The sequence below is a fragment of the Carassius carassius genome, chromosome 46 (genome assembly GCF_963082965.1).
Source record: "Carassius carassius chromosome 46, fCarCar2.1, whole genome shotgun sequence".
NCBI lineage: Eukaryota > Metazoa > Chordata > Actinopteri > Cypriniformes > Cyprinidae > Carassius > Carassius carassius.
This window is the reverse complement of record NC_081800.1, coordinates 26,429,391-26,440,286: the sequence shown is the minus strand read 5'-3', so window position 1 is coordinate 26,440,286 and position 10,896 is coordinate 26,429,391. Positions and strand designations below refer to the sequence as shown.

The 10,896-nt window shown below is 32.0% G+C and overlaps 1 protein-coding gene across 2 annotated transcripts in view; it reads left to right on the top strand.

Annotated features, from left to right (window-relative positions):
- Nucleotides 1-4,487, top strand: part of LOC132129668 (PRELI domain-containing protein 1, mitochondrial-like) — a 9,657-nt gene extending 5,170 nt beyond the window's left edge. Inside the window, exons 6-7 of one of the 2 annotated variants that reach the window (XM_059541311.1) lie at nucleotides 955-1,084; nucleotides 4,222-4,487. In XM_059541311.1, coding sequence (XP_059397294.1) covers nucleotides 955-1,046 — 92 coding nt within the window. In that variant the 3' untranslated portion in view covers nucleotides 1,047-1,084; nucleotides 4,222-4,487. Of the gene's footprint in view, nucleotides 1-954; nucleotides 1,393-4,221 lie in introns of those variants that run through there. The other variant, XM_059541310.1, reaches the window with a different exon arrangement.
- Nucleotides 4,488-10,896: the final 6,409 nt, after the last annotated feature.

The window sequence follows — 10,896 nt, the reverse complement described above, 5'->3', positions numbered from 1 at the left end:
GATTTGCCTGGTAACAGCCCAAATGTTTTATTATTCTAAATAACTGATTCCTTTAATTAAAAACAACTAGTTTGAGATTAATAGGCCTATCCCAGGGGTGTCAAACTCAGTTCCTGGAGGGCCATAGCCATAGTTTAGTTCTAACCCTGCTCCAGCACACATATCATGTAGTTTTCAAATAAACCTAAATGATTAGATTAGCTGGATCAGGTGTGTTTAATTAGGGTTATATCTAAACTGTGCAGGACTGTGCAGGAGTTTGACACCCTTGGCCTGTCCCATTTTTGACTCCCTCCCACTGTTAAAATGTAACTAAGTAATTTTTACTCTGAGTAAATTTTAAATGAGCTACTTTTTACTTTTACTTGAGTTGATTTTTTAGACTGGTACTTTTACTTGTACTTAAGTAAAATTTCATTAATGTAATGGTACTTTTACTTGAGTAGAATATTTTTGTACTCTTTCCACCTCTGTATAAAAGTAGTAAAAATAACAAAACAACACAATAAAATTACTAAAACTTCAACTAAAATGAAAAGATTAAAATATAAACTCTATTAATTAATAAAAACTATAATATAGAATAACAGTGATACCAAAATATCACTGGGTTTCATTACTTGAAATAATAATTGATATAAATTAAAATATAATAAACTTTTTATTGCCGCTATTTTTTCAAGACAGCATTTCTCATTATAAGTTAGTTTAACTTTACTTATTGAAATAACTAAAACTAAAATAAATAAAAAAACTAAATAGAACTATATTTTGAAAACTGTCTAAAACACACAATAAAAAATTAAACTTTAGCTAAATTTAAAATAGAAAATATTAAAACAAAAACTGATGCAAAATATATATATATATATATATATATATATATATATATATATATATATATATAAAAACTCTACAGTTTCTTCTTGTTTTCCTCTGTGTCCATCATTTCAGAAGCATCGGCCATGTGTCCTGGAGATTCTGCCGAGAAACACAAAAACATGAATTCAGCCTCCAAAACCCAGAAACCTCAGCAATACATATGATCAGTTTGAACAAAGACTGAATTTCATCATCATATCAGGTCACAACCAAAATATCTGAAGAAAATGAAAGGAATACCACAATGATTTTTAGGAATATCACCATTTTTATCATCATAAAATTAATTTATTTAATTTATTTTCCCCCAGTTCTCGTGACTGCTATGCAAAAAGATTATTTAAACTGTGAAGTATTTATTTATATATCATTTGTATCATTCGTTGTACTGCCTTTAAGATGATTTCAATTATTTATTTATTTCAAATCACTGTATTGTTTAATTACAATAAAGAATCACCGCAAAACTAAGTTTATATCCCAATTCACAGTTAAAATCTCATAATTTTGTGTTTAAATCTCATAATTCTGTTTATATCGCAATTCTGGAGTTTAAATCTTGTGATTTTAAATTTTGTAATTCTGTGGCTAAATCGCGCATTCTGATTTTAAATCTCGCAATTCAGAGTTTAAATCTCATAATTCTGAGTTTAAATCTTGCAATTATGAGTTAAAATCGCGCATTCTGATTTTAAATCTTGCTACCCTGAGTTTAAATCTCGTAATTTTGAGTTTTAAATTTGTGCAATTCTGAGTTTAAATCTCATAATTCTGAGTTTAAATCTTGCAATTCTGAGTTTTCATCTCATAATTCTGAGTTTAAATCTTGCAATTCTGAGTTTAAATCTCATAATTCTGAGTTTAAATCTTGCAAGTTTGAGTTTAAATCTCATAATTCTGAGTTTAAATCTTGCAATTCTGAGTTTAAATCTCATAATTCTGAGTTTAAATCTTGCAATTCTGAGTTTAAATCTCATAATTCTGAGTTTAAATCTTGCAATTCTGAGTTTAAATCTCATAATTCTGAGTTTAAATCTTGCAATTCTGAGTTTTCATCTCATAATTCTGAGTTTAAATCTTGCAATTCTGAGTTTAAATCTCATAATTCTGAGTTTAAATCTTGCAATTCTGAGTTTTCATCTCATAATTCTGAGTTTAAATCTTGCAATTCTGAGTTTTCATCTCATAATTCTGAGTTTAAATCTTGCAATTCTGAGTTTAAATCTTGCAATTCTGAATTTAAATCTGCAATTCTGAGTTTAAATCTCATAATTCTGAGTTTAAATCTTGCAATTCCGAGTTTAAATCTTGCAATTCTGAGTTTAAATCTGGCAATTCTGAGTTTAAATCTCATAATTCTGAGTTTAAATCTTGCAATTCTGAGTTTAAATCTCATAATTCTGAGTTTAAATCTTGCAATTCTGAGTTTAAATCTCATAATTCTGAGTTTAAATCTTGCAATTCTGAGTTTAAATCTCATAATTCTGAGTTTAAATCTTGCAATTCTGAGTTTAAATCTCATAATTCTGAGTTTAAATCTTGCAATTCTGAGTTTAAATCTTGCAATTCTGAGTTTAAATCTGGCAATTCTGAGTTTAAATCTCATAATTCTGAGTTTAAATCTGGCAATTCTGAGTTTAAATCTCATAATTCTGAGTTTAAATCTTGCAATTCTGAGTTTAAATCTCATAAATCTGAGTTTAAATCTCATAATTCTGAGTTTAAATCTTGCAATTCTGAGTTTAAATCTCATAATTCTGAGTTTAAATCTTGCAATTCTGAGTTTTCATCTCATAATTCTGAGTTTAAATCTTGCAATTCTGAGTTTTCATCTCATAATTCTGAGTTTAAATCTTGCAATTCTGAGTTTAAATCTCATAATTCTGAGTTTAAATCTTGCAAGTTTGAGTTTAAATCTCATAATTCTGAGTTTAAATCTTGCAATTCTGAGTTTAAATCTCATAATTCTGAGTTTAAATCTTGCAATTCTGAGTTTAAATCTCATAATTCTGAGTTTAAATCTTGCAATTCTGAGTTTAAATCTCATAATTCTGAGTTTAAATCTTGCAATTCTGAGTTTTCATCTCATAATTCTGAGTTTAAATCTTGCAATTCTGAGTTTAAATCTCATAATTCTGAGTTTAAATCTTGCAATTCTGAGTTTTCATCTCATAATTCTGAGTTTAAATCTTGCAATTCTGAGTTTTCATCTCATAATTCTGAGTTTAAATCTTGCAATTCTGAGTTTAAATCTTGCAATTCTGAATTTAAATCTGCAATTCTGAGTTTAAATCTCATAATTCTGAGTTTAAATCTTGCAATTCCGAGTTTAAATCTTGCAATTCTGAGTTTAAATCTGGCAATTCTGAGTTTAAATCTCATAATTCTGAGTTTAAATCTTGCAATTCTGAGTTTAAATCTCATAATTCTGAGTTTAAATCTTGCAATTCTGAGTTTAAATCTCATAATTCTGAGTTTAAATCTTGCAATTCTGAGTTTAAATCTCATAATTCTGAGTTTAAATCTTGCAATTCTGAGTTTAAATCTCATAATTCTGAGTTTAAATCTTGCAATTCTGAGTTTAAATCTTGCAATTCTGAGTTTAAATCTGGCAATTCTGAGTTTAAATCTCATAATTCTGAGTTTAAATCTGGCAATTCTGAGTTTAAATCTCATAATTCTGAGTTTAAATCTTGCAATTCTGAGTTTAAATCTCATAAATCTGAGTTTAAATCTCATAATTCTGAGTTTAAATCTTGCAATTCTGAGTTTAAATCTCATAATTCTGAGTTTAAATCATGCAATTCTGAGTTTAAATCTTGCAATTCAGAGTTTAAATCTCATAATTCTGAGTTTAAATCATGCAATTCTGAGTTTAAATCTTGCAATTCAGAGTTTAAATCTCATAATTCTGAGTTTAAATCTTGCAATTCTTAGTTTAAATCTCATAATTCTGAGTTTAAATCTTGCAATTCTTAGTTTAAATCTCATAATTCTGAGTTTAAATCTTGCAATTCTTAGTTTAAATCTCATAATTCTGAGTTTAAATCTTGCAATTCTGAGTTTAAATCTCATAATTCTGAGTTTAAATCTTGCAATTCTGAGTTAAAATTTCATAAATCTGAGTTTAAATCTTGCAATTCTGAGTTTAAATCTTGCAATTCTGAGTTTAAATCTCATAATTCTGAGTTTAAATCATGCAATTCTGAGTTTAAATCTTGCAATTCAGAGTTTAAATCTCATAAATCTGAGTTTAAATCTTGCAATTCAGAGTTTAAATCTCATAAATCTGAGTTTTTTTTTTCAGTATGAACAGAGTGAATTTCATCATCATATCAGGTCACCCAAAAAAAATCTGAAGAAAATGAAAGGAATACCAAAATGATTTTTAGGAATATCACAATTTTTATGATCATAAAAGTAATTTATTTAAATCCCCCCAGTTCTCGTGACTGCTATGCAAAAAGATTATTTAAACTGTGAAGTATTTATTTATATATCATTTGTATCATTCGTTGTACTGCCTTTAAGATGATTTCAATTATTTATTTATTTTAAATCACTGTATTGTTTAATTACAATAAAGAATAACCGCAATTCTGAGTTTAAATGTCGCAATTCTTTTTATATCACAATTCTGGAGTTGTGCAGAAAAATGTTCTGCAATTATGTATTTTAATCTCGCTATTCAGTGTGTAAATCTCGTAATTCTGAGTTTAAATCTCAATATTCTGAGTTTACATTTTGTAATTCTGAGTTTAAATGTTGCAGTCTTGTTTAAATCTTGCAATTCTGATTTTAAATCGCGCAATCCTCTTTCAGTCATGTAATTCTGAGTTTTCATTCCGTAATTCTGAGTTTAAAACTTGTAGTTCTGAGTTTAAATGTTGCAGTCTTGTTTAAATCTTGCAATTCTGATTTTAAATCCCATAATTCTGAGTTTTCATTTGGTAATTCTGAGTTTTAATCATGCAGTTCTAAGTTTAGATTGCACAATTCTGTGTTTAAAATGTGAAATTCTGACTTTAAATCTTGCAATTCTGAGTTTATATCTCACAATACTCATTTAATATTTTTCAATTCTGAGTTTAAATCTCACAATAGTTTTTTGTTTCAGCCACAGAATTCTGAGAAAAAATTGCCGAATTGCAAGATAAAAAGGTCAAAATTACATTTTTTTTATCCTTCATAGAAATATGACCTTGACATGTTTTCATGTGATTCACTCATAAAACAAAGAGCCCTGAGAATCCTGTGATGTGACCTTACTTCATGGATGCTAAGTAAAGTAACGGTGAAGCTCGTTAACGATGAATGTGAAGACTGAGGATTAAGCTCGCTCTGAGATCATGCTGTCCTGTACTGTATGTGTTTAGAAATTAGATTAGAAAACTCAGGGACAGATACTTGTTTATAATTGACACTGTCACCCTGCAGTGTTTCTGAAGTAACGCACAGTAGAACGTGCTGTCGTGGTTGATTTATATTTATTTAAGCTCCAGATGATCTCCAATCATGCTGGAGAACATGATCATCAGGCATTCTCACGCTTCAATTAAACTATTCACTCAATTTGTTATATAAAAAAATGTATTCAAAATATTTTTACTAGTGGTCTCAGACATTTGGACCCAACTGTTTTAGGATTTAAAATCATAAAATGCATTGCTGTATAACATATCATTTTATCAAATCAATTACGAGTTTATATTAAATAAATAATTGAATTTCAGGTCACAAGTTTAAAGCGATCAATCTCTTACAAATGTGCTGTTTTAATTCGTTTGTAGTTGAATAAATGCATCATATAATATAATTTTAGAATTTATGAAACAATATTTTGTTGTAAGATTTGTTTTTCTGTATTTACAATCTTTTTAAATGCATTCCTTCACAGATGATTTAGTTTATTGTTGTGAAAATGAATATTTCACTGTTCTGTAGCTGTATTTTGCTTTTGCTTGAAAAAAATGAGACATGGTATCTTTAAATAAAGAAACAAATGATGAAACTCTTGTGGTTTGAGTAATTAAATTTCAAGCAGACAGTCATCTGTGGATTTAGTTTCTTTTTTTCTACTAGATTTTGTTCAGTCTGTGTTGTTTGCTGTATTTCTGATTGTCCATAGAAGCTCCAAATACACCAAATAATCTTCTTTTAAGCAACATGACCCCTGTAAAAGAGTACAGCATGGTGCTAGCAACACCAAGGTCGTGGGTTCGACTCCCAAGGAAAGCAAGAACTGTGCACCTTGAATGCATTGTAAGTTGCTTTGGATAAAAGTACCTGCACTCTTAGAAGAAAAGGTTCTATATAGAACCTTAAAAGGTTCTATCAGGCGCTACGTAAATATAGAACCCTTTTTAATGGTTCAATCAAAAGAACCCTTTAGGGTTCTATGTAACCAGGAAAAAGGTTTTATAGTGAACCATTTAGGAGTTCATTCATGATTATTTCTTTTTTCCTTTCCGGATTAAATATTTCATATAATTGACAAACATCAAGACCCTAAAATGTAATTCACATAAAAAAGTCGCCCATGAATACTGAAAAAAAGCTCACCCAAAGTGCATAGAACTAGTCATTTATTTATATTAACAAAAATAATTACTATTATTGAAAGAATGCTACTGTAATTTCAAATATTCAAGGCTTTAAATGTACAAATCAACCTTAAAACACCAACCATTTAATCTCATAAATACTGAAAATAGAGTTTCATCTACATATTACAAAATAAGTCTATTATAAAATGACATTAATCTATCACTAATAAATAATGCAAATATACAGATTCATCTAAATTCCCATCAGGGTTAGAACAACAACAAGTACCTCAAAACTACAAATCCATATTAATATCACTCATGTGAATACATAGATTAACATTCAGATCAACATTTCAGAACATCAAGTACTTCAAATCTACAAATTTACATTAATATCACTCATAAAGAATTGTAATTACAGATTCAAATTCAGATAAGCATTTCAGAATATCATCAAACGCCTCATATTTACAAATTTACATTAGCACTGTTCACGAAATCATTTGAGTCAGATTGGGAGTTCGAAGCGGATCGCGGATCATTTGAATCAGTTCGGAAGTTCAGAGCGGGTTCGCGAATCATTTGAGTGAGTTTGGGGATCGCGAATCATTTGAATCAGTTCGGGAGTTCGTAGCGGGTTCGCGAATCATTTGAGTCAGTTTGGGGATCGCGAATCATTTAAGTCAGTTTGGGAGTTCGTAGCGGGTTTGCGAATCATTTGAGTCAGTTTGCCAGTTCAAAGCGGGTTCGTGAATCATTTGAGTGAGTTTGGGGATCGCGAATCATTTGAATCAGTTTGGGAGTTCGTAGCGGGTTCGCGAATCATTTGAGTCAGTTTGGCAGTTCAAAGCGGGTTCGCGAATCATTTGAGTCAGTTTGGGGATCGCGAATCATTTGAGTCAGTTCGGGAGTTCAAAGCGGGTTCGCGAATCATTTGAGTCAGTTCGGGAGTTCGTAGCGGGTTCGCGAATCATTTGAGTGAGTTTGGCAGTTCAAAGCGGGTTCGCGAATCATTTGAGTCAGATTGGGGATCGCGAATCATTTGAGTCAGTTCGGGAGTTCAAAGCGGGTTCGTGAATCATTTGAATCAGTTCGAGAGTTCGGAGCGGGTTCGCGAATCATTTGAGTCAGTTTGGCAGTTCAAAGCGGGTTCGCGAATCATTTGATTTAGGCATGGATTTTAAACCCATTTTGGACGGCTATCTTAAATTTCACAAATCCAATCATATAAACCCTCTTAAACATATTAATCCAGAGAGTGATTTAAATCAGCATTATAAAAGACAAAACCAGTCATTATTAGCAGTAGCAGACAGAGCTGGATAACCAATCCACTTACAGCTCGTCCCATGTTCAGCATTGTCTTTTCATTAGTTTCACTCAGAATTATCGACTTCTGTAAAGTAATTTCACTTAATGCATCTGTAATGATAATGCTGTAATGTTGACTTATGTACTGACGCAGTTAGTATCCTCTGTCAGGGTATAACTGTGGGTGATTGATCTGGGATGCATCAGGAACAACCCCGAAAGAGCTCAAATTTAGTTTTCATGACCCTGATTGGATTGGACCAGTACATGGAAATTCTGGAATATACTTTGCAGTTTCATCACGCAGAAGTCAAGTGCTGTTGGTAAGATCGCCGCCTCAATATCCTTTTGGTTTATGATAGAAATATGAAACAGAAAAGAGCAAATGCTGTAAACAGTTTGGCTCTGAAGCTCTGACTTTAAAAATATTCTCTGAATTCACTGAAAGAATGGTCAGTCCGAGCTTTGATTCTGATTGGAAAGTTAAAACAAAAACTTTATTGGCTTTAAACAAAGAAGGAACCAGAGAGATAAAAAAAAATGTCTAAATGTATGTGCCGATTTGCTAAAAATAATCCCAGAAGTAATTGAGTGATTTAATCCGACTCTTTGTGCATAGGTTTAAAAGACAAAGAATGATACCATGAGATCTGTTCTAGTTCCATAATTGTTGAAAGAAAAACTGTATAGGCACACAAATTGGCAGTAGCGTTTTGGAAAAACTTAGAAGCTTATGTTTTGCTTTAAAAGATAAGATTGCTTTGACTGAAATGAAGCAGTTGTTTTTATCTCATGCTGGCCCCCACCATGACTCTGGCTTAAGCAGTAAAAATACCAGAGACATGTTCTGAGTGCAAAATTAGTAATTCCTATATTTACTAATGTTTGGCCAAAACAGTAATGTTATTGTTGGACTGCAAAATTGTAGCCAAGCAGCATCATAAAAAAAAGAAAAAAAAAGAAAATTATTGTTTGCTTGTGAGATGATAAAGTTGTAAACAAGTAACATTAACGGGGGTTTCAAAGTAACTTTGAAGAAAGCATGCTAGCGAGACCCGAAGTAATATACCTGGGTCAGATAACCTCTGACAGAATTAAAACCAATGTTGAAATTCCCAAGCCATGGCCAGAATTAAGTGAATGAATAAATACAAGTTGATGTAAAAGTAATGACAATGACTGCAAAGAACTTTTAGAATTATTTGAGTTGCGAAAATAAAGTAAAAATACAAATATAAAGATGTTTATTTTTAAAATGCTAGTTTTAAACTGGGCTAGAGTAAAATGATAGTACGATGAAATTATGTTAAAAATGAATGAAAAATGCATTGTTACGAGTCCTGAATCCCTCAGAGTTCTCTCTCTCATTCAAAGTAAGCTAAAATGCCGTTATCTGAGCCTGTGTTTAAGTGAGAAGCTATTTATAGTACAGCAGTGTTTCAGTCAAATCATAGGCACTGAGATGCTAAAGGACTTGATAAAAAGAGTTCAGATTTAATGCATTAAGAGGGCAATTGGTAGTTAAATGTTCAACTGCCCAATGCATTTAAGAAATAAGAGATTATAAAAATAATGAATAACAATTTAAGAGCAATTGTTGAAGAGACATGAGGTCTCCACCATCATACAGGGCCTGATGGCTGCAGCTACAGAAGCAACAGAAAATTACACTGAATGGAGGGGTGTGAAATATAAATTCACTGAGTAATCTCAGCATGATAGTTTGGAGGCATCCAATTGATTTTAGCGATTAAATATTAGTTTGATTAACCTTTTTCAATGTTTTAACACTAGTAGGTGCTGTCAATGGCTCTCATGGTTCTTGAGTGCACCTTTCCTAAGCTGCAGGAAATACTGGATTCTGGAAGAAGACTGTCGAGGATGTTGCAACGGGAAAGAGTGGTCACCAGTGTGCATGAGGTGATTTCTCAATGACGGGTAATATCCTCTTCTGGCCAATAGGGGACAACCTAAGGCAGGGGGTCACCTCCACTGGGCACCTGCCCTGAAGGGAGGTGTTATATGTGAGATGGTACTGGAGTTGAGCGGATGCTTGATAGGCCTAGAGCATCATTAAGAGGGGAACTGTAGGAAGTACAGCAATCTGCCTCAAAAATGTGAGCTCCTCCAAACCTGATCACCAGAAACCGCTTTCCTTGATTGCTTGTTGTGACAAGCGTCCACAACTTGATGCAGTTATGTCAGGGGATCAGACCCTGAGGAAAAGAGGCTTATTTATAAAGAGTTAATGGCAATGGGCTGTCAGGAACCATCTGAGACCATGTGATGACAGCCATTATTTTGAGACAAAATTTCGTATGAGGCTGAGATGATATTGAACTAAGATGTCTATATCATAGTCTTTACTCATGCAGGTCATTAGGCATGGCATAAGATGATTACAAGGTATGGTGGTGGCTAAAAATGAGGACTGCTTTTGCTGAATCAAGAGATGGTTTAGATAACAAAGGTTAAGGGAATTAAGCATGTAAGGTAAAAATAATTTTAAAGAAATGTTCCTAGCATCATGTTTAGTCTAAACTGAGATTTGAGATATAGAAACTTTGACATTTTTACGTATTTGAATGATTAAGGGTTATATGTTGTAATGAATTTGATATTATAGTCTGAGTTTAAGTTTGGTGAAAACTGTCAAATAAATCAATAACTAATATTGTGCACAGTAAGAGAGAGAGAGAGAGAGAGAGAGAGCTTGAGTGGAGGCAGGGATGGAGCTGCTGAGAAAGAGGAACCAGAACAGAGCAATGATTATAGACCAAAACAACCAGCTGATTTTACTCTAAATAAAAATCATTAATGAACAGACAAACTTGGAGATTAGATAAGAGACTAGGAACAAACGTACAGAATTTAACACCAAAAGCAAACCTTGAATATGAGCTGTTAAATATTTATGTTAAGTATGTGCACGCGTGAGGATGACTGCTGTATATTTTGGAGGACAATTCTGTTTCTGCTTTATTGAGTCACTAACCTCTGGAATGAGTGTTTTATCATCACAGATGTGTTAAGTGAAATTACTTTACAGAAGTCGATAATTCTGAGTGAAACTAATGAAAAGACAATGCTGAACATGGGACGAGCTTTAAGTGGATTGGTTATCCAGCTCTGTCTGCTACTGCTAATAATGACT